At 45.1% G+C, this 18,664-nt stretch overlaps 2 protein-coding genes across 10 annotated transcripts in view; one reads left to right on the top strand and one right to left on the bottom strand.

The window, feature by feature from the left end:
* The window catches only part of ALDH5A1 (aldehyde dehydrogenase 5 family member A1), a 36,276-nt gene extending 26,023 nt beyond the window's left edge, over positions 1 to 10,253 (bottom strand). Inside the window, exons 1-3 of one of the 2 annotated variants that reach the window (XM_005553921.4) lie at positions 9,872 to 10,253; positions 2,101 to 2,184; positions 1,283 to 1,453 (exon numbers count right to left, since the gene is read on the bottom strand). In XM_005553921.4, the coding sequence (XP_005553978.3) occupies positions 1,283 to 1,453; positions 2,101 to 2,184; positions 9,872 to 10,225 (609 nt within the window). In that variant the 5' untranslated portion in view covers positions 10,226 to 10,253. Of the gene's footprint in view, positions 1 to 1,282; positions 1,454 to 1,486; positions 2,185 to 9,871 lie in introns of those variants that run through there. The other variant, XM_074038792.1, reaches the window with a different exon arrangement.
* The window catches only part of GPLD1 (glycosylphosphatidylinositol specific phospholipase D1), a 68,161-nt gene continuing 59,580 nt past the window's right edge, over positions 10,084 to 18,664 (top strand). For 3 of the 8 annotated variants that reach the window (XM_015449848.3, XM_074038787.1, XM_074038786.1), the window contains exons 1-3: positions 10,084 to 10,255; positions 14,921 to 15,006; positions 18,312 to 18,367. In XM_015449848.3, the coding sequence (XP_015305334.2) occupies positions 10,224 to 10,255; positions 14,921 to 15,006; positions 18,312 to 18,367 (174 nt within the window). In that variant the 5' untranslated portion in view covers positions 10,084 to 10,223. Of the gene's footprint in view, positions 10,256 to 11,587; positions 11,633 to 12,376; positions 12,579 to 14,838; positions 15,007 to 18,311; positions 18,368 to 18,664 lie in introns of those variants that run through there. The other 5 variants (XM_074038788.1, XM_074038790.1, XM_045390563.3 and 2 more) reach the window with 4 other exon arrangements.

Consider the following 18,664-nt stretch of genomic DNA (forward strand, 5'->3'; position numbering starts at 1 on the left):
ACCCCCTGCCAACTTGAGGGACTCTGAGATAAAGGCTCATGAAGATAGGAAATATTTTTGGAATTTAACACAGTAAAAAATGAGTTATACCAGGGGTCTGCCAACTTTTTCTGTGAAGGGCCGAATCGTAAGTTTTTTAGGCTTTGTAGAATGTATAGTTTCTATGGCAATTACTCAACTCTGCAGCTGTATTGTGAAAACCACCACAGATAGTAGGTGTATGAATGGGTGTGACTGTGTCCCAATAAAACTTTATTTACAAACATAGGTAGTGGGCTGGATTTGGCCTGAGGCCCATGGGAGTAAATATTAGCAATGGTTTTGAAAATGGCAGATGATTTATTACTTCCTTCCACATACATATTTATAGATGCCTATAGACACACCTATAATAACAGTATTTTATTTTGAAAAACTCTATTATATAATACTTACTCTGTATCAGGTATTTTTCTAAGTACTTCAAAATTAAAATTAATTAAATCCTTATCACAACCCAATGAGGTTGATATTAACCTCATTTGCAAGTTCGAGAAAACGGCGACAGTGCAGTTAAGTAATTTGGCCACGGTTGCACAGTTAGTAAATAGTGACCTTCAAGTCAAACCTAGTCCATCTAGGCAATCAGGGGGATTCTGTCAGTAACTATGCTGAGCAGGAAAAGCACAGACGTCTCGAGACCAGCTGACAGATACAGGAGAGAAGTTAACATGAGACCTAGTAGAAGGCAGGACCCAGAGGGAAAGCTGGGTGTTCCACAAATATACTGCAGCCCCATCCAGGCAGATGTGATACCTTATTTCTTAGCCTTTCTATCTCTAGAACCTGGCCCAATGCCTGCTGGTGGGTCCACACATGCTTTGCTATTGATGATAACCATCAATTAAGCATAACACTTTTTTTCCAAACTATGGCAAGTTTAAAAATGTGTCATATCTTAAGTCTTTTTAAAAATGATAAATACCAGAAGATCTTTTCAGAGGTGCTAGGCAATGCCAGGAAGAAGCCTCCAGGCCAAGTCAGAAGAGTCCCTGGGTCCTCCTGCGGCGCATCCCACTTTTGCAGGCATTAGAAATGCATCCTTTCACTCATTGCCACCACACCTAACATCATCAGAGGACCAGGAAACACACTTCCACATCCAGCGAAAGTATCAGGAAACCAGGAACAGGTGACAAAACTAACAGGATAAGCACACCTGCTCAGGCAGAAGAATGAATTCTTTCCCAACTCCCTATCCAATCTCCCACCCTAGGATCTTGCTGATCTCACTGTCACCTACCGGGGTGATGACTGCAGCCACGCCTACGGGCTGCTTGAGGACCAGGGCCCGCTTGTCCTTTGCTGGGGTGTAGATAATGTCTCCGTAAACACGGCGGGCTTCCTCAGAGAACCACTCTAGGAAAAAGGCGGAATAGAGAATTTCTCCATGTGCCTCCTTCAGTGGCTTTCCCTAAATTAAACCAGAAAAGAACCCACATATTACCTTCTGATAATAAAAGCATGGCTCTGTGTTCCTAAATTCTTCAAGGTGCAAGAAGAGTAGAAAAGTCTCCTACAACGACAGCCAAGAGTGGGGAAAATTTCTGACTTTGGCGTGAGTTTTAAAAAGCAGAATTACAATGATGACTGTATCACCCTAAACCACAAGAGTCATTTGCATTCTCAATATATTTACAAATTAGGAAAATTTTCCTCCCTTCAATATCTTCTAAGTATTGTAACCATGATATGAAATAATTTATTATATCTATGGAAGAAGTATTGGTATATTTAAAAAGGTACAAAAACAATATTAAAAAAACAACCAAAACAGTACCATGAAAAAAACATCAGAATAGTGAAACAGCAGTTATGCATATAGTTGCACACAAAATCTATTTTTGGATACTATTAAAGAATAAACTAGAACATACGAATTTTATTTTAGCAAATCTAAGTACCCTGGCACAATAATGATTTGGCATTTGATCAGTAGAGAAGGAACCACATATTCTTTAGCTACAGCCAGCAGTGATGGGAAGTCAGGGGCTTCCCCAAGTTTAGTGTAAGAATTCCTGGAGAATTTCTCAGTGCACCAAGTCAGAACCCTGAACTTACACTTTCAGCTGTGATTATTCTGGCAAGGTCATCCTTATTTTGTATCATTAAATTGTACCACTTTCGAAGTAATGAACTCCTCTCCTGCAAAAGAAATAACAAGGCAGAAAAGTAATAAAATGCCAAGCGTAACACAGAATGCTAAATAAAATTCAATATCCTAAAATATTAGCTGTATGGTCTCATTCTCCTTGACTGTGATGGTTAATTTTATGTGTAAATTTGACTGGGTTCAAGGAGCCCCAGAGAGCTGGTAAAACATTATTTCTGGGTATGTCTGTGAACGTTTTCGGAAGAGATTAGCAGTTGAATCAGGAGACTGAATAAAGAAGATTTGACTTCATAAATTCACGTGGGTATCATCCAATCTGCTGAGGACCTGAAAAGAACAAAGTGGCAGAGGAAGAGCAAATTCACTCTCTGCATGAGCTAGGACATCCATTTCCTCCTGTTGCCAGACACCAGACATTGGCATTCCTGGTACTCAGACTTTTGGACCCAGACTAGAACTCAGATTGGACATACCAGCTTTCTTGGGTCTCCAGCTTGCAGACAGCAGAGGGTGGGACTTCTCAGCATCCACAATCACCTGAGCCAGTCCTTCATAAGAATTCTCTTCCTATATATCTATGATTCCATATACATACATATAACATTGGTTCTCATAGAACACTGGTTCTATTTTTCTGGACAACGCTGAGTAAGATGCTTGGGGAAACATACATTGACCTTCTGGTTTTTTGTTTCTTTGTTTTGGAGACAGGGTCTGGGCTTGGACGATGAGAAGCACACAAACTAAAAAAAAATTTAAAAATTTTAAAAATTTTTAAAAAGAGAGGGTTTTGTTCTGTAACTCAGGCTGAAGTGCAGTGGTGTCATCATACCTCACTGCAACCTCTGCTTCCTTGGTTCAAGTGATCCTCCCAGCTCAGCCTACTGAGTAGCTGGGACCACAGGCACACACCACCGTGCCCAGCTATTTTTTTCTTTTAACTCATCTGTATCTGTTACAACTTTAAGCAGAATATGACTCGGGCACTACATTTCCATCCACAATACTGGCTCTGAGTTATTTTTGGACAGCTTTATGATATGCTTAGGTAGGCTTGTAGCTTTGCTTCTCAAACAATACTTTTCTTTGGAAAATAAGCCCTGTGGAGAGTTCCTTCCATCAAGTTGCTTCAGTTTAACCTGTTTCTAGAGGACTAGTACATGCAGAATTGGCAGCTACAGGGGACGAAAAGTTCAAACAGTAGATTCTACAAGATGTAACAAATACTTTTTTTCTAAACATCAAGGTATAGCTCAAGAACACTTTGATAGCAAGATTTGGTCTACTAAGGAATCCAGCTTGATAGCTAAACACTTAGACCACAAAGTTAACATCATGTTATATACATCTTTTTTTTTTTTTTTTTTTTTTTTTTTTTTTTTTTTTTGAGACGGAGTCTCACGCTGTTGCCCAGGCTGGAGTGCAGTGGCGCGATCTCGGCTCACTGCAAGCTCCGCCTCCCGGGTTCCCGCCATTCTCCTGCCTCAGCCTCCTGAGTAGCTGGGACTACAGGCGCCCGCCACCGCGCCCGGCTAATTTTTTGTATTTTTAGTAGAGACGGGGTTTCACTGTGGTCTCGATCTCTTGACCTTGTGATCCGCCCGCCTCGGCCTCCCAAAGTGCTGGGATTACAGGCTTGAGCCACCGCGCCCGGCCTTGTTATATACATCTTATAATGATTACCTTGATCTGTTAAAATAAGCCAATGTGAAACTAAAAAAGCATTACTAGTTCTGCTTTAGTGCCTAAGGTATCACAGCATCACTTAGAAGTAGAAAGAAATCTTATCTTCCCCTTAAAGTAGTTGTTGTCGTGCCATACAGACTTTTCATGCTAACAGGATCTACAGGATGATCATGCTCAGCTAATTAAAAAGAATTTTCTTTTGTATAGACAAGGTCTCACTATATTGCTCATGCTAACTGACCCTTCTTTGATGAGTAATAGAGATCCAATTTCGAGTTGCATCTAAAGAGGTATACTGGGTCATAAATTATAAAAGAGAAAATAAGTATTGTGGAAACAGCTATTATTGCTTATGGTACATAAGAACAACTTTAATTTTACCATACAAAGGTAGAGTTCCTTACTTTATTATTATTATTTTAGATAGGGTCTTGATCTGACGTCCAGGCTGGAGTGTGGTGGCGCAATCATAGCTCACTGCAACCTCAGACTCCTGGCTTTAAGTGATTCTCCTGCCTTGGCCTCCCAAAGTGCAGAGATTATAATTGTGAGCCACCATGCCTGGCCCATTCTACTTTCTGTCTCTATGAATTTGACAACTCTAGGTACCTCATATAAGTAGAATCATACAGCATTTGCCCTTTTGTGACTGGCTTATTTTACTCAGCATAATGTCTTCAAGTATTGTTCCCTATTATAGTGGCTCGCTGGCAACCTGGATTTGTCCCAGAGACTGACATATAGACAGGGGCATGCATGAGGCATAAGAAAAGGTTTTACACACTTAAGAAGAGGGCCCAGGCACAACAACATGAATGCACTTAATACCACTGAAATGTACACTTAAAAATGGTTAAAATGGGCCGGGCACGGTGGCTCATGCCTGTATTCCCAGCACTTTGGGAGGCCGAGGTGGGCAGATTATGAGGTCAGGAGATCGAGACCATCCTGGCTAACATGGTGAAACCCCATATCTACTAAAAAATACAAAAAAAAAAATTAGCCGGGCGTGGTGGCGGGCGCCTGTAGTGTCAACTACTCAGGAGGCTGAGGTAGGAGAATGGCGTGAACCCGGGACACAGAGCTTGCATTGAGCCGAGTTGGCACCACTACATTCCAGCCTGGGCAACAGAGTGAGACTCCGTCTCAAAAAAAAAAAAAAAAAAAAGGTTACAATGGTAAATGTTACGTTATGCATATTTTGCCATAATTTAAAAAATTCCAATGAACACAAAACAGAGAAAGGGATACACTGGATTATTAACAATATTATGGGACCAGGTGTAGCAGCTCATGCCCATAATCACAACACTTTGGAAGGCCAAGGAGGGAGGGTTGCTTGTGGCCAGGAGTTTGACACTAGTTTGGGCAATGCGGTGAGATCCTTCTCTACACATACACACAAATTATCTGGGTGTGGTGGTGCATGCCTGTGGTCCCAGCTACTCAGAAGGCGGAGGTGGGAGAATCGCTTGGGCCTGTGAGTTTGAGGCTGCAGTGAGCCATGATAGCATCACTGCATTCCAGCCTGGGCAACGGAGCAAGACTCTGTCAAAAAAAAAAAAAAAGAAAAAAGAAAAAAGATAAAAAGAAGAAATCACCTCTAAAAAAAAAATTAATTCATTCACATAAAACCACTTTAAAAAAGAAAACGAGGAAGGCCTAGAGAATCTAAGCGACCTGGGTTGCCATCAAGGCACTCTAAAGACAGAGCTGCCCAGGCTCTAGCTTCCCACATCTGCACAGGTGTATCCAAAGCCAAGAAGAACCTTCGCTTTTTGTTTTTTGAGACAGAGTCTTACTCTGTCACCCAGGCTGGAGTGCGGTGGTGCCATCTCGGCTCACTGCAACCAACCTCCACCTCCTGGGCTCAAGCAATTTTCATGCTTCAGCCTCTTGAGTAGCTGGGATTACATACAGGTGCATGCCACAATGCCTGACTAATTTATTTATTTCCTTCCTTCCTTCCTTCTTTTTTTTTTTTTTTTTTTTGAGACAGAGTCTTGCTCTGTCCCCCAGGCTGGAGTGCAGTTGGCATGATTTCGGCTCACTGCAAACTCTGCCTCCCGGGTTCAAGCAATTTTTCCCGGCTCAGCCTCCGGAGTAGCTGGGATCACAGGTGCCTGCCACCACACCCAGCTAATTTTTGTATTTTTTAGTAGAGATGGGGTTTGCCGTTTTGGCCAGGCTGGACTTGAACTCCTGACCTCAAGTGATCCACCTGCCTTGGCCTCCCAAAGTGCTGGGATTACAAGTGTGAGCCACCATGCCTGGCCCATTTTTGTATTTTTAGTAGATACAGTGTTTCACCACTTTGGACAGGCTGGTCTTGAACTCCTGACCTCAGGTGAGCCACCAGCCTTGGCCTCCCAAAGTGCTGGGATTACAGGCGTGAACCACCGTGCCCAGCCTGAACCCCTCCTTTCAAAAAGGAAGTTTCCCTGAGAAGATCCAAGCCCTTGTAAGATGGAAGCTGACCTCACTGTAATGTTCAAGGGGCACAGACATTAGGATGGGCGGTGTGATCTGAACACAGGATGATGCTGCTAGTATCAGCAAGAGGTCCCAACACCAGCCCTGCAGCCGCCAAACAATCACTGACTGAGTAGAAGGCTTTCCAGAACCCCGCAGTGTAACACCATTGTATGGCAGCCTTGATCTTCGTGGGGCCTTGTGGGACTCCAGAATGATGCTAGGGGAACCAGAGCTCAGGCCCTGGTCCACTCCTTTCCTGTGATCTCACCAATCCCATCGCTTTAAGTATATATGCAGTATACACAGGTATGAATTTCACATTTACATTTCTAGCCCAGGGCTTGCTCTCAAACCTCAGACACATATATCCAACTGCCTACTTTATATCCTCACATGCGTGTGAACCTACATCTCAGACTCAATACGTCTAAAACTGAACTCTGATGTCTCACCCTAATGCTGTTCCATTCAGCTATCCTCATCCTTCCAGTTGCTCAGGCCAAAAGCCCTGGAGTCATCACTAACCTCTCTCGTTCACCTACTTCCCATATAATGATCCATCAGAAAATCCAGTGGGGCCGGGCGCGGTGGCTCACGCCTGTAATCCCAGCACTTTGGGAGGCCGAGGCGGGCGGATCACAAAGTCAGGAGATCGAGACCACGGTGAAACCCCGTCTCTACTAAAAATACAAAAAAAATTAGCCGGGCGCGGTTGTGGGCGCCTGTAGTCCCAGCTACTCGGGAGGCTGAGGCAGGAGAATGGCGGGAACCCGGGAGGCGGAGCTTGCAGTGAACCGAGATCGCGCCACTGCACTCCAGCCTGGGCTGGGCGACAGAGCGAGACTCCGTCTCAAAAAAAAAAAAAAAAAAAAAAAAAAAAAGAAAATCCAGTGGGCTCTACCTTCCAAATACATCCTTTATGGAATAACTCTTCACTTTGTCCACTGCTACCACCCTGGTTCAAGTCACCGTGGCCTCCCACCTAAATCCATGCAACAACCTCCTAACCTGTCTCTCTGCTTCCGCCAGTCTTTATCAATTCTCAGCACTGTGGTTAAAGTGGCCTTTCAAAATGTAAATCAGATCATATCTCTGCTTAAAACCCTGACATGGTGCCCCCTTTACTCAAAGTAAAAACCAAGTCCTTAGAATAACTCACAGGTCCTACATGCTCCACCCACTCCTCCCCTTCTCCATATGACCTCCTCTGATACAACTCTTTCCCTTTGCTCAGTCCACATGGGCCTCCTCGCTGTTCTGCAAATGTGTCAGCCATGCTTCTGACTTTGGCTGTAGCTGAATGTCCTTATGAGAGGTGAAGCCATCTAGACTTCCTGGGTCGAGTAGGGACTTGGAAAACTTTTCCAACAAGAGGATTGTAAAATGCACCAATCAGCGCTCTGTAAAATGCACCAATCAGCACCCTGTAGCTAGCAAGAGGATTATAAAATGCACCAATCAGCGCTCTGGAGCTAGCAAGGGGATTGTAAAATGCACCAGTCAGGGCTCTGTAAAAAGACACCAATCAGCGCTCTGTAAAATGCACCAATCAGCACTCTGTAAAACGCAGCAATAAGCAGGATCCTAAAAGTAGCCAATTGCAGGGAGGATTGAAAAAAGGGCATTCTGATAAGACAGAAAGGGAATACGCAAGGGGATAAATAAGGCAATAAATGTTGGCCACCCCCACCCCCAGCAGCAACAATCTGCTTGGGTCCCCATCCACGCTGTGGAAGCTTTCTTCTTTCACTCTTCACAAATCTTGCTACCGCTCACTCTTTGGGTCCATGCCATCTTTAAGAGCTATAACACTCACCGCAAAGGTCTGCGGCTCCATTCTTGAAGTCAGTGAGGTCACGAACGCACTGGCAGGAACCAACTCTGGACACACTTACTTACTTTGGCCTTTGTATCTCATGTCCTCAATGAGATCTACCCTGATGTCATGGGCTGAACGGTGCTCCCCGCAAAATTGACATGTTGAAGTCCTAACCCCCCCAGTATCTCAGAATGTGAGTGTATTTGGAGATAGGGTCTTTAAAAAGGGAATTAAGTTATGATGAGGTCATTGTGGTAGGCCCCAATCCAATCTGACTCTTGCTTTTAAAAGAAAAAATTAGGACACAGACACACACAGAGGAAAGACCATGTGGAGACATACAGGGAAGATTCATTCATATATCCAACTGCTTACTTTACATCCTCACTTGGGTGTGAACAGACAACTCAGACTCAATGAGTCTAAAACTGAGCTCTGACGAGATACAAAGACAAAACTGAGCTCTCTGCAAGCCAAGGAGAGAGGCCTTAGAAGAAACCAACCCTGATAACACCTTGATCTGGGATTTCTACCCTCCAGAGCTGTAAAATGAGAAATGTCTGTTGTTCTGTAAAATGAGAAAAGTACCAGGCCACCCAGTCTCTGGTACTTTGCTATGGCAGCCCTAGCAAAGGAATACACCTGGCCACACTATTGAGCTGCATCTTGCCCCTTCCCTCTGGCCCGGATCCTCTTCTACTTCTACCTTTTTTCCCATATTGCACTCAGCACCTCTCACATACTTATTTCCTTAGATATTATGTTTGTTGTTTAGAGTTCTGATCTCTCTTCTGCTCCCCTTCCACCCCATGTAAGCTCCATAAGGGCACAATCTTTCTTTCGTTTACTGATGTATCCCAAACACCTCCAACAGTGCAGGGCATACAGCTGCTGCTCAGTAAACAGCTGATGGATGAAGAAGTGCTAACACTATCTCTTGTATGCGTAGGGATCACTGGATGCATTCCTTCAGAGGGAGAGCTTTGAAGGACAGGGTAAAAAATTTCACTGCGTTGACTCCAAGTTTAATAATATAATACTTGAAGGAAGAAGAAACTTTTTTAGTTTTCTTCTTACTCTATTCTGCCCCATTTAATGGCCCTCCACCCCTTACTCCCAATTCTCCAGTGTTCTCTATGCAATGGCCAATAGCAGCATTTATCCATTTAGGCTGAAAACCTGGAGAACGGTCCTGGACTTCTCCCTTCCCCTGCACAAAGCCCATATCTTTATACAGCTCTCTCCGTTCCCGATTTCACGATTCTGGCCCAGGGCCCTCACTACCAGCCTTCTTATGGGCCGCTGTAGCAGCCTCCCGCGTGGGCTTCCTGCAGCTGCGGAGGTATTTCAGATACTCTGAAGGGCCACACGTGCTCTCTCATTGCCCTAACACCCCTCCCCTTTCTCCCCGCCCCTCCACGGTTAGGCTTGTTGATCATAACACGCAGCAGCTCGCTCGTATTCGGCGCTCGCGTTATGCCTCCCCTACTGGGTAGTGCATACACTTCAAGAGGCTTGAGGGCAGGGGCCGTGTCCCTAGCGCCCGGCACAAAATGGAAGCTCCAAACTTATTTGTTGGTCGTCTCCCTTCTTGTTGCTCTGACTTTCCGCTTTGTATACGCCGGGGAACTGAGCACAGGAGGGAGGCGACGCGGCTGGTTTCGCTTTGGGGCAAAGCCCCCTCTGCTCCCTGCCGTGTCCCCGGCCATCTCCGGCCCCCTGCACCCAGGCGCTCTCACCTTGGCCGAGACCTCTCTCCAGCTGCAGAAAGCCTCATAGGCAGCGCGCACGGCGGCGCGGGCCTCTGACACCCCGCAATCGGCTACCATGCCCAGGGCAGCGCCGCTGGCCGGGTCTTGCACGGGGAAGGTGGCGGCGGCCGGGAGCCAACGGCCGCCCACGAAGCTGTCGGTGCGCAGCAGCGCCGCAGAGAGGCCCGCCAGGCCCCCAACGTAGCCGCGGAGCTGGGCCGGGCCGGGCGCAGGCCCGGGGGCAGGCACCAGGCCGCCGGCGCGGGGGTGGAGGCGGCAGCCTGGAAACGTCGACCAGAGGCGCCGGGCCCCGCAGCTCCGCAGCCAAAAGCAGGTCGCCATGGCCCGGGCAGCGACGGCGACACGAAACAGGCAAGCGGACGCGCGCGCACGGGAACGCAGGGGTCGCGGGGAAGCAGGAGGAACGAGGAGGCGCCGGAGACGCGCGGGGAAAGCCGGGGAGCTGGCGGAAGGTTGCAGAGCCACAGAGCAGCGCCCTCTCTCCGCGCCTTTCTCGCTGCACCGCCGCGCAGTCCTCTGCACCTTGCCCTGAGCGCCGCGCGGCTTCGCTCCTGGCGCGACCTTCTCCCGGGGGAGGGTTGGTTTGGGGGATGGAGAAGGCTCGCTGGTAGATGCACCTGCGGACTGCTGTCACCTTTTCACTTTTCGGGTGCTCATTTGTCACTAACTGCTCCTGAGCCCCCAACCGCTGCTAGAGACCCACTGTCTCCCCTTAGCATCCCCCAAATTCGGCATCCCTGGAATTTGTGCGCGGTCCATAGAGGCGCTGGTGCCTGCCCTAAATGCCAAGGCCATGATCACGCTTGTTCATCGTTGTAGCTCCTGAGCACGTAGGATTGATTGGGAGCGATGGTTCTCTGAGGGGTCGAAGTGTGACCCCGCGTTCTGCTGCCTGCCTGCTTTTCTGGGTGTGTGTCTAGGCATTCTCCTACGGGCGCACCCGATACATAACAGCGCGTTGGAAATAAACAGACTAGGATCCAAACTCAGCCTGTTGCCGACGAGCTGCGTAACCGACAGGTTAACCTTAGTCCAGTCACTTACAAAATAGAACCGTATCTACCCCGTAGGTTTGTTGTGAGATAACGTAAAATGCTCATTACAGTTGCTACATTAAATTCAATAGTGTTCAAAGTCATACTAGCTACCCTAGTCAAGCCACTAGTAAGATTAAAGTTGGGCCACCAACTAGTAAATGGAAGCATTTGTCCAAATCGAATCAACCAAGGTGTAAGTATTGAGCATACTGTCCAACCAAGGTATTTGAGCAGCTTTAAACAACATTCTTCATCCGCTCAAAAATTAGACTTGGGCTTAAGACTCTGAAAGCAGCAGGGAAGCTTAAAACCTAAGGAGGATACAAGTAAAAATAGTAGGTGTATGCTGGGAATTTGTGGGTGCAAATGAAGCCCAGCCCTATGCTTTGATTTTAGGTTACTAGTCTCAACATATCTCCCTTTCTCAACTCCTACAGCGTTAAGAGTATCTTGCTAGCTTTCACCTTTTTCTAGGACGTTGACTTTTTTTCTAGGACATTTGCAAAATGCTGAGGCAGTAACTTTAAATTTTGACTTTGTCTTTTGCTGAGTCAGATCCATTGAGTTTTGAGCCAGTCACATATGGCTAGAAGTGGTAACAGCAGAGTTTAATCAATTTCACACTATTTTGTTCTGTATTTTATTGCAGGAACTGGGGAGAACAAGGGAGTCCTAATAGGGATGTCGGCCAGTAGGTATCACAGTTGGGAGCTGGCGTGTTTACATCTCCTGCCTGCAGAGGGAGTGTTTTTTTGTTTGTTTGTTTGTTTTTGGTAGTGGTTGTTGTTTTTTGTTTGTTTTGTTCTTGTGAGACCACAGACTCATTCTGTCGCCCAGGTGGAGTGCAGTGGTGCGATTTCAGCTCCCTGCAACTTCTGTCTCTCGGGTTCAAGCGATTCTCCTGTCTCAGCCTCCAGAGTAGATGGGGCTGCAGGTGTGTCACCAAGCCCAGCTAATTTTTGTATTTTTAGTAGAGACAGGTTTTCACCATGTTGGCCAGGCTAGTCTTGAACTCCTGACCTCAAGTGATCCGCTCTCCTTGGCCTCCCAAAGTGCTGGGATTACAGGTTAGCCCATTTCTACTGGCCTGGAGAAATCATTCAATTAAGGCCTCAATCAACTGAGGCCAGGAAAAGCCAAGTTAATTGTGGCTTCCTCTCTTACTCAAAAGTTACCCTAGTCCACTTATCTTTTTAAGGTTCTATTTCAAACGGTACCCGCTCCCTTTCCCAGATGACTTATCCATTAGACACAGTAGGTACATGCTGAGGGCCCATAAAACTTTTAGGAGCACTCAAAAATGTTTAATTTCTTCTAAAACCTGAAGAAGAAAATGAACTTTTAGGTGGCATATTAATATGTTAATCTTACACCAATGCAGATGTAAAATGTGATTTCTATTTATTGTTTACTTATTTTTATGACAGGAAGTACTTCACAAAGGCAAAAGTGCCTGGAGCTTAGAAAGTTCACAATGTGGCTCTTCCCTTTTCCCTTGGTTTTGTGCCCCTCTGCAAGCCCCCATTCAGAGTGTAAACAATTCCCTCCTGGCTCCTGTCTTACTTCCAGCTTGTCCTGATGACTCCTAGCACCTGGCTGGGTGTCCTTACCAGAGCCTACAAGGACAAGACCATCAGGTGAGAGGGAACTCTTCCTTCCTTTCTCCTTTGCCTGCCCTTGTCCTGGGAACCTCCACTCCCCAGTTCCCACCCTTATTCATCCTCTCCCCCATTTTCTTTTTCTTTTCTTTTTTTCTTTTTTTTGAGACAGGGTCTTACTCTGTCGCCCAGGCTGAATGGCACGATCTCAGCTCACTACAGTGTCTGCCTCCTGGGTTCAAGTGATTCTCCTTTCTCAGCCTCTGGAGTAGCTGGGAGTACAGGTGCGTGCCACCATGCCGAGCTAATTTTTGTGTTTTTGGTAGAGATGGGGTTTCACTATGTTGGCCAGGCTGGTTTTGAACTCCTGGCCTCAAGCCATCTGCCCACCTTGGCCTCCCAAAGTGCTGGGATTACAGGCATGAGCCACCACACCTGGTCTGAACCCATTTCTTTGGTGCTTTTTGGATGGGTTTTATTATATCTCGTTAGATATTGTTTCTAGGCAGTATTATTTTTTTTCCCCTGGTGACCCTTTGCAACCCTCTCACTGTAACCATTGATTGACTGCTCTTGGATGTTCTGAGAGAGAATATCCAAAGTCCCAATTAATAATTGCGACTACCTCACGCACAGGCTGTAGAAGGCCCAGAGTGAGAGGGAGGCAAACTCAAAGGCCTCTGGTGGCCAGAAGGGGTGTGGAAACCTGCACACGTTGCTTGGATGGTGGGGACTGGAGGAGCAGGACATGCTCTATCGGCTCTTGGCTGCAGCTGGTTGTTGTGTCACATGGGAGTGTCATTTCATGATGCTAGTTCTTCTGTTTTTAAGAGAGCCAGAAATCTAGGTTTTTACGTGAATTTTCTCATTTAGAAAAAGTTTATAAACTTGATTTAAGTTTATAAAACATCCTGTTAGCCAAACAAAACATGTAGACATATGGCCTCTGGACTAATCAGGAGTAGCTGGGCCTACTGCCCTCAGGTTTGTGGGGAGCTGCGGGATTCCTTTCCTTGGGGCTGTGCAAGTGACTGTGTTAAGCTTACAGGGGAAACTGTTGGGGCAGACAACTGTGTAAAATCATTCCATATTCTTTTTTTCTTTTCTTTTTTTTTTTTTTTTTTTTGAGACAGAGTCTTGCTCTGTCACCCAGGCTAGTGTGCAGTGGTGTAATCTCGGCTCACCTCAACCTCCGCCTCCTGGGTTCGAGAGATCCTCCCACCTCAGCCTCCCCAGTAGCTGGGACTACTGGTGTGTGCCACCACACCTGGCTAATTTTTGTATTTTTGGTAGAGAAGGGGTCTCACCATGTTGATCACGCTAGTCTCAAACTCCTGACCTCAGGTGATCCACCAGCCTCAGCCTCCCAAAGTGCTGGGATTACAGGTGTGAGCCACCACGCCCGGCCAAATCATCCCATTTTCTTTTCATCCTTTCATTTGGCTAACCTGAGAGTGAATACCATTTCCTCTCACTCTTTTAGGGGCCCATCTCTTGCTTTTAATGTAAAATATGTATAATTTGTGCTTTAAGATTACCATCAGTTTCATGAGGAGCTTAATTTTTCCCACAGATGAAGTGTAACTGGCTACCTAATGATATACCCTAAGCTTAACATTTTCTAAACCCTGTTTCTTGGCCCTAAATCTGCCCCCTTCCTTCCACCTCCCAAGTGGAATTGACATCTTTGCTTCCCCTGCAGGAATCTGACCTTGCAACAGACTCTGGATAAGCCCCATTAGAACAGCCAGAGGTAGAGAGACCAGGAGTGGCTGCTCTTGTGTAATCCCATACAAGTGTCAGTATCTGTTGCCAAATACTGAAAGAGAAGCCAGTTCCAGCTGATCACCATAAAAGCTTTCCCAGCACTTGTGGCTTGGGAGATGGAGGAAGCAGGACAGCCTGATAAATGTATAGAAAGGATGCATGAGAGATCCACCCTTGTAAGGTGAGGTGGTCCAATATGTTGACTGTCTGCACAGGTGAGCCTTTTTATAGCAAGCAAAAAATATCTGGAGACAACTTTGCTTGCATTTCTACACAAATTTCATGTTAAAATGAAATCCAGAAAAAACCTCGGTCAGAAGATGTAGTGCTTCTGGCCTGAGGCTTTTCAGATTTCAGTTTATCCTCCCACCCCCACCCCCCAGGAGTACAGAGTTTGTTTGCTGTTCTGGTGAAGCTAAACAGTAGTTGAACAGTTGACTTCATTGGAAAACGATATTATTTTGAAATGAGGCTTGGTTTCCCGGGTCAGTGACCTGCTTAGAGAGAAGCGGTGGGTCTGCGCCTGGATTTCGGAGTCACAGTGCTGCCGCAGCTCTGAGCATTCCCACGTCATTAGAGGAGCCGGTGGGGAATGAGAGCATGTCTGCTTTCAGGTTGTGGCCCGGCCTGCTGATGATCGTGCTGGCTTCTCTCTGCCATAGAGGTTCATCGTGTGGCCTTTCAACGCACATAGAAATCGGTAAGTACTGGCGTGTCGTTATGTTATTGAGAGGACAGTACATCTGTCAAAGACATTAAGGAAGAGATTGAAAATCCAGCTCGTGGATTGATACAGTTTCCCCTGGGCACTGAGCTGAGTGGCCTGAGAGCTGGGAGGAGAAGCCCGTGATTGCAATCATCCGGGGATAGGGATTGGCAGCACGGGTTCAGTTAAGGGGAAAATAAGAAAGACAGCTGATGCCCCGTTGGTCATGGGGCCCCTGCGTGTTTCTCTGGGTGGGGAAATAGAGGCTCAGTAAATGAGAGGTTGCAATGCGGCAGCAGAACTGACAGAATGGGAGAGGAACAAGATGGGTGGAATATGGCAGGAGTGAGAAATGTACTTTTGTTGTTTTACATGTGCAAGGACAGGCATTTCCTACTATATGTAAAGAGCCATGTGTGGCCATGGGAGTGGGTCCCTGAGTCAAATTGCTGTAAAAGTGTTTGGCTTCAGGAAGGTCAAGAAAGTAAGGGAGTTTGGTCATCCACATTCATGGTGCCAGTAAGATGGCAGGAGTTGGGGAGGAGAAGGGGACAGCAAGCTAGTGCCACCAACCTTAGGGGCAAGGGCAGAGTCATCCTGGATATAGGGAGATGGTACTACAAGGAGTTATTTAAAATTTTTATTTTTCTAGCTTTATTGATACATAATTGACAAAAATTGTATAAATTTAAGATACACAACATGATGTGTTGATATATGTATGCATTGTGAAATGATTAGCACAATCAAGCTAATTAACACATGTGCCCCCTATATAGCTACCATGTTTTTTGCATATGGACTGAGGACACTTAAGATCTTTCTTAGCAAAAGGATTTGGTTCTTGTGTGAAGTGTATTTGTAACATGTTTTAACACATGGAAAATGTGAGTCAATTTGTAATAGAATTAGCTATCATAACATTCTACAGCAATTTTCAGATTAATTTCAGATATACCTGATGTTCTGAGTTTTCTCTTTTTTTTTTTTTTTTTTTTTTGAGACAGAGTCTCACTCTCTCCCCCAGGCTGGACTGCAGTGGTGTGATCTCGGCTCATTGCAAGCTCCTCCTCCTGAGTTCATGCCATTCTTCTGCCTCAGCCTCCCAAGTAGCTGGGACTATAGGCGCCCACCACCACACCTGGCAAATTTTTTTGTATTGTTTTAGCAGAGATGGTATTTCAGGATGTTAGCCAGGATGGTCTCGATCTCTTGACCTTGTGGTCCGCCTGCCTTGGCCTACCAAAGTGCTGGGATTACAGGCGTGAGCCATCACGCCTGGCCTGAGTTTTCTTTAATTTAGATAAAAATTATAACAGAATTTTATAGTTCTACCACCTCCAGATGTTTCAAGGAATAATAAGATTATAGGAAAAAAAATGAAAAGTTGTCAGTGCTAAACAGACATATATACTGAGCTATGATGGGCAAGAACCTGTTGTCACAGAATTTGACTATCTGAAAGGACACTAGAAGTCACCGAGTCCAGTTCTTTTCTTTTACAGATGAAGAAACTGATAATAGACAGTTTTACAGCTAACTTTTTAGTGGCCTGGCCTAGAATTACATGTCCTGACAGCTGGTCTGGCGTTCTTTCCATTAAAAATATATTGCTAGAAGGGAGTCGGGAAACAATGGAAAAGAGAACCAGACTTAGGTTCTAATTCCAGCCATCCAGTAAAGTGGATGTGTGACTCTGAGCAGTTTGCTTTACCTACCTCTCAATTCTATAAAATGAGGGGGTTGAACTTCTTGAAGAATTCTAAAATGTCTTCCAGTTCTATGTTCTATGAAGTTGAAATTGCTAAAACTGCAGAATGAGCTGATGAGGAACAAATATAAATGGAAATATTCAATTTTTTAATCCTTAGAGTTTAAAACTTTACAAAACAGATTGCATCTGAAATTTTAATAAAACCAGATAATTGCTTGCCTTTCTTCGATGAGTACCAAAGGTCCTAATTGATATTTAAAGAATAATATTTATGTGAACATAATTGAAGGCATCTCCTGAAATAGAATCTGCACGGATTCTGAGAATTTTTTTACACAGAAGAAGACCAAAACTCCATCATTTATTTACTAATAAATTAGATGATTTTTATAAATGTTTTGGTTCACTTTTTCATTTCTTATGAAGGGCCTGAGTGGAAGGTCAGCATTGTGTGAGTGAGTTAATTAGAAATGGCTTCATTCAGCGTAAATCACTGGAATCCTATACACAGGTTATTTGGATTTGTGGGTTGTGACTTTTGTGATATTAATGCTTATAATATAGTAGTGGCTATAGTTTTTTGTTATATGAATTTTTGAAATTGGAGGCGATTCACAGCAGAAATAAGGTATCGCCTTTGAATGTCACTTCACAGGGAATGTTAGTCCTCTTATTGGTTCTTGGGAGGTTCAGGCTGTGGGTGGGTGTGGGGTGGAGCTGGTAGTTTCCTGAGATTATTTTGTCCTTCTGGTCCAATGATGAGAAACTTTTGAGGATCATTGGCTCAGTCCATGGGTTAGGTGTTATATTGTATTTTGTACTTAGGTTTGTTTACTTCAGTACTGAAGCAAAGTATGATGATGACAGTTTCTTTTTTTTTTTTTTTTTTTTTTTTTGAGACAGAGTCTCACTCTGTTGCCCAGGCTGGAGTGCAGTGGCGTGGTCTTGGCTCACTGCAACGTCTGCCTCCCGGGTTCAAGTGATTCCCCTGCCTCAGCCTCCCAAGTAGCTGGGATTACAGGCACGCACCACCAGGCTGGCTAATTTTTTGTATTTTTAGTAGAAACGGGTTTCTCCGTGTTGATCAGGCTGGTCTCAAACTCCTGACCTCAGGTGATCTGCCCACCTCGGCCTCCCAAAGTGCTGGGATTATAGGTGTCAGCCACCATGCCTGGCCTGACAGTTTCTTTTTCTTGAGCTCTTTACTAAGTGTCAGGCACTGTGCTTGTCACTTAGCATTTATTATTTCAACCAACCTGTTCGGTGAGTATTTTTTAAACTCAATTTTCCGTAGGAGGGAACTGAGGTCTAGAGAGGTTGAATAGCACTAAAGCTCATAGAACCATTTAATAGTTAAGCAGAAACTTTAAATCACCATCTAAACTTGCTTTGTACTATAACAATAGAAATATTGCACAAATCTATACCTAATGAAAATTGCCAGCGAGTGCAAACTCATTTCATTTCCTGCATCCTTGACAGTTACAACCACAAAATTGTATATTTTTCTTTTAAAATCATCTCGCCTAAATTATGTTTTCAGTAATAGTTGAACTTAATTGATTTATGTATTTATTTCTCTCAGGACACAGAGCTCTGGAGTTTCTTCATCTTCACAATGGGCATGTTAACTACAAAGAGGTAGAAATCTTGATTTTTTCTTTCCTTCTTTGTGCATTAATTTTCTTCTATAGGTGCCAAACAAAGATCGTAACAGATGTTTAAACAGTAATTTTAAGACTTATTTTGGCTGGCCATGGTGGCTTATGCCTGTAATCCCAGCACTTTGGGCGCCGAGGCAGGCAGATCACCTGAGGTCAGGAGTTCGAGACCACCCTGACCAACATGGAGAAACCCCATCTCTACTAAAAATACAAAATTAGCCAGGCGTGGTGGTGCATGCCTGCAATCCCAGCTATTCAGGAGGCTGAGGCAGGA

The sequence above is a fragment of the Macaca fascicularis genome, chromosome 4 (assembly GCF_037993035.2).
Source record: "Macaca fascicularis isolate 582-1 chromosome 4, T2T-MFA8v1.1".
NCBI classification, from domain to species: domain Eukaryota; kingdom Metazoa; phylum Chordata; class Mammalia; order Primates; family Cercopithecidae; genus Macaca; species Macaca fascicularis.